The 3,649-nt window shown below is 37.3% G+C and overlaps 1 protein-coding gene across 1 annotated transcript; it reads left to right on the top strand.

The window, feature by feature from the left end:
- Positions 1–561: 561 nt before the first annotated feature.
- On the top strand, positions 562–2,953 carry sox17 (SRY-box transcription factor 17). The gene is made up of 2 exons (XM_016499734.1): positions 562–945; positions 1,928–2,953. Exons 1-2 carry the CDS (start codon positions 654–656, stop codon positions 2,878–2,880), a joined length of 1,245 nt encoding a protein of 414 aa, XP_016355220.1. The 5' UTR covers positions 562–653; the 3' UTR covers positions 2,881–2,953.
- The last annotated feature ends 696 nt before the right edge of the window (positions 2,954–3,649 follow it).

Here is a 3,649-nt window from a genome sequence, read left to right as displayed (position 1 = left end):
CAAAATAAAGGTTGCCGTTTCAAAGGACCACTTAGAGATGGATATTATTTCTTGCAATAAATAAACAAATAAATTAAAATAAAATAAATGCGTGCTTGTATCTATTCATTTTAATTGATTTCTTTGTAAATAAACATTTTTGTAGTATAAGCCGCCTGTAAAGAAGATGCATTTCATACGTTTCCTAAATGCTGCAGTAGCTAAAAGTTAGATTAAAAGCGATACAAGCAATGTATTTCGGGGATAAATTAGGTCGGAACCATAACTTCATTATATGTTACATGTGAGGCAACAGATTCGTCCTTTCGTCCTTTTTATTTTATTTTATTTTATTTTATTTTGTTTTATTATTTTTTTAAAGCTGACCTCCCGAAAAGCAAAATGTTTCCAGTCTTGTCTCCCGTGAGTCGAAACGCTCTGAATAAGGATTATTTCGCGGTCCGCCCACCCGGGTCGCGATTGGTGGCTGCCGAGTTTAAAGCTGCCTGATAACTCGCTATGCACTTCTGAACTTACTGTTGAATATACTGTATGCGTTTAGCGAAGGGAAACTGAGCAAAGAACATTAAATGATAAGCTGTTTCGGCCAATCAGAGGCTACAGTCGACTTTCACCAGTGATCACCAAGGATACGCGCCCGGTGCGTGTAGGAGATGAGCAGTCCCGATGCGGGTTACGCCAGTGACGACCCGAACCAGACCCGAGGCACTAGCTCAGTCTTGATGTCTGGCATGAGGCAGTACGCGTGGGTGGACCCGCTCAGTCCGCTTTCTGACACGAAAGCAAAACACGAGGCATGTTCCTCAGCGGGTCCCGGGCGCGGAAAGAGCGAGCCGCGCATCCGCAGGCCGATGAATGCATTTATGGTGTGGGCGAAAGATGAACGCAAGAGGCTTGCGCAGCAAAACCCAGATCTGCACAATGCAGAGCTGAGTAAAATGCTTGGTGAGTAGAGATTTAAAAAAAAATTAATTGTGCATTTAATCTATTTTTCTTTCTTTTCTTTTCTTTTTGCTTGTTTCATATGTGTTGCATTATGTAAAATGTATTCATTTAAAAGATAGAGATCAATTAAACAGCTTTTAACAGAATTATTAAAATAAAAAAAAGCATTGCTTATAAATCATCAAGTCTATAAATCAAGGGTATAAATACAGTTTGAAAATAATAATAATAATAATAATGTGGGAAATATCCATATTGGCGTCAAATTTAAAAGAAAAACTCGACTTTACGCAGACGCATTACATATGGAAGTTATTGTCCCAATGTGATATAAAAGTAGATTAATTGCATCGCTAATGTCATATTGTCATTCAGCATGTATGTGTAAAAAAATATTTTATGCAGCTATTTGCAACACTTTTAGTTCAGTTTGATATTACTTACAGGTTTATCTGAATCATTTTAGCACTTTTTAAAACTATAAATGATGTGTCTATGATAAAATGGCTAAAATCTATACAGCTATACAAGTTAAAGCAATTGTAAGTGAATAAGAAATGCTGACAGTGAACCACACACCAAAGTTGACATTTAGCTTTATAATATAATCTTTAATGTAATTTATATTTATATTATGACTTAAAAGAAACTTTTTTTTACTGCTCTAAAATGTTTGGTTTATATGTTGTCCATTGTTGCTTTATAATCATGTTATTTGCAGGTAGTATGAAATTATGTATCATTAAGTGTGATAAGGAACTATTATATACACAAATTCTGGAATAGAATAAATTAGAATAAATCAGATATATTCATCCATAGATATTATGCTTAAATATCAAGCATGTTGTCAAATATTAATATGTAAAATGCTCAGTGTGCAGTCCACAATGTATTTCTGAAACTGTTTTTTATAAATGTTCAGTCTCTTGAACGAATTCATTTAATAATTTAATTATATTCCCTTTCATATTATTTGTAGGTAAGTCATGGAAAGTTTTACCAATAGTGGACAAACGTCCATTTGTTGAGGAGGCGGAACGTCTCCGAGTGAAACATATGCAAGACCACCCAAACTACAAATATCGGCCACGGCGTCGTAAAAAGGTGAAACGACATAAACGACTGGACTCCAGCTTTGTGCTTCATGGGGAGGGGGATGCTCAGAACCCTCTGGGCATGGAGGGCATGAGTGTTGGATATTCAGAACTGCCCCAAGCTAGGCTGCCTCTATACTGTGAGACCCAGACTTTGTTTGAGCCCTACAGCTTGCCTCCAACCGACCCCTCTTCTATGGACGAGTTTTTTGGCCATCTTCAGGACAATCATCATCAGTCAGCATACAGCTACCATAACCACCAAGAGCAACACTTTCAGGAAAACACAAACGCACATTTTCACAGCATTACTCACTGCAACATCAACACACACACCGATCCTAACTCATACACTTCCAGCAATACACAGTTTAATATAATGAACAATGCTCACCCACAGCAAACTCTTAATGAGAGTACCAAACCACAAACCAGTCACAGTTCTGGTACTCATCTTAATTCCCTCACCCACCCGATATCTCACACCATCATTAACAAAAGCTCTTCTTCTCATCAAGCCATGCCTCCTGATTACCTGAATTGTCCTTCAACTTTAGATGACTATTATAGGTCCAACTCTCAGTTGAAGCGTCCTTATGAGGAATTGTCACTGCCTGTTGACCGTCACACATATAAGCACAGCATTCCTGAGCCACACTCACAGGCCCCTGCAGCAGCTCAGATTCAAGGTTCTAGTGAAATGGTGGATGAAGTGGAGTTTGAGCAATGCCTCGCTTATGGGGTCCCCCATGTACCTTTGCAGGGGTCCAACCTAATCTCAACTGTACTGTCTGATGCTAGCACTGCTGTGTACTACTGTGGCTATAGTAATTACTGAGGAGATGTTATGTTCTTTTTGATAAAACCTGAATCACACATATTTTCATTGTAACCCCAGACACTGATTATTTTCAGTGTTCAATCGATGAAAATTTAATGACACACCCCTTTAACCAATAGAGCTGTCTAATTGAAATTGCAGGGGAATTAAAATACGTTTTCAAATATGTTTAACTTTGTGTAGTTGCTTAATGTCTTTAAAAATGGCAATATTAAATCATAATTTGAGTTTTGCGGATTTTAGTCCATGTTTGTTAGCTTTGAGGCCATCTGTATGCTAGTATATATACTTTAGCAGTAGCACATTCAAAATTCATTCTTTTTTTTCTTTTTTTTCCCTGTGAAACAGTTCAAAAATACTTATGACATATCTTGCTCACGGGGCAAATAAAAATGTTGGTCCAATACTCTCTAGAAAGACAGTGTCCTTCCTAATACCTTCCACCAAACTGCAAGCAGCAAAATATTGGTTCATGGCTGTGGTAGGACAAGCCCAACCTGTATCTCCCATCCAATGCACAGGACACAGGAATGAAAACTGTGCTTATAAAGCTATTTCATGGATTATTTAAATAAGAAAATTGTAAATATTGTCAGCATAAAATGAGATGTATAGAAATACCCTTACGGAGTCACTATTACTTTTTATATTATTATTACATTTTTGAGGATAAACAAGAAAGAAGGAAGGAAAGCATAGTACAATTTCCCCTTGAGCCAAAGTCTCAGTCGAGGAACCACTTCAAACTTGTCAGTCATTCACTGCT

This window comes from Sinocyclocheilus anshuiensis, unplaced genomic scaffold, assembly GCF_001515605.1.
Source record: "Sinocyclocheilus anshuiensis isolate Anshui unplaced genomic scaffold, SAMN03320099.WGS_v1.1 scaffold126, whole genome shotgun sequence".
Lineage (NCBI taxonomy): Eukaryota > Metazoa > Chordata > Actinopteri > Cypriniformes > Cyprinidae > Sinocyclocheilus > Sinocyclocheilus anshuiensis.
This window is presented reverse-complemented; position numbering and strand designations above follow the sequence as displayed.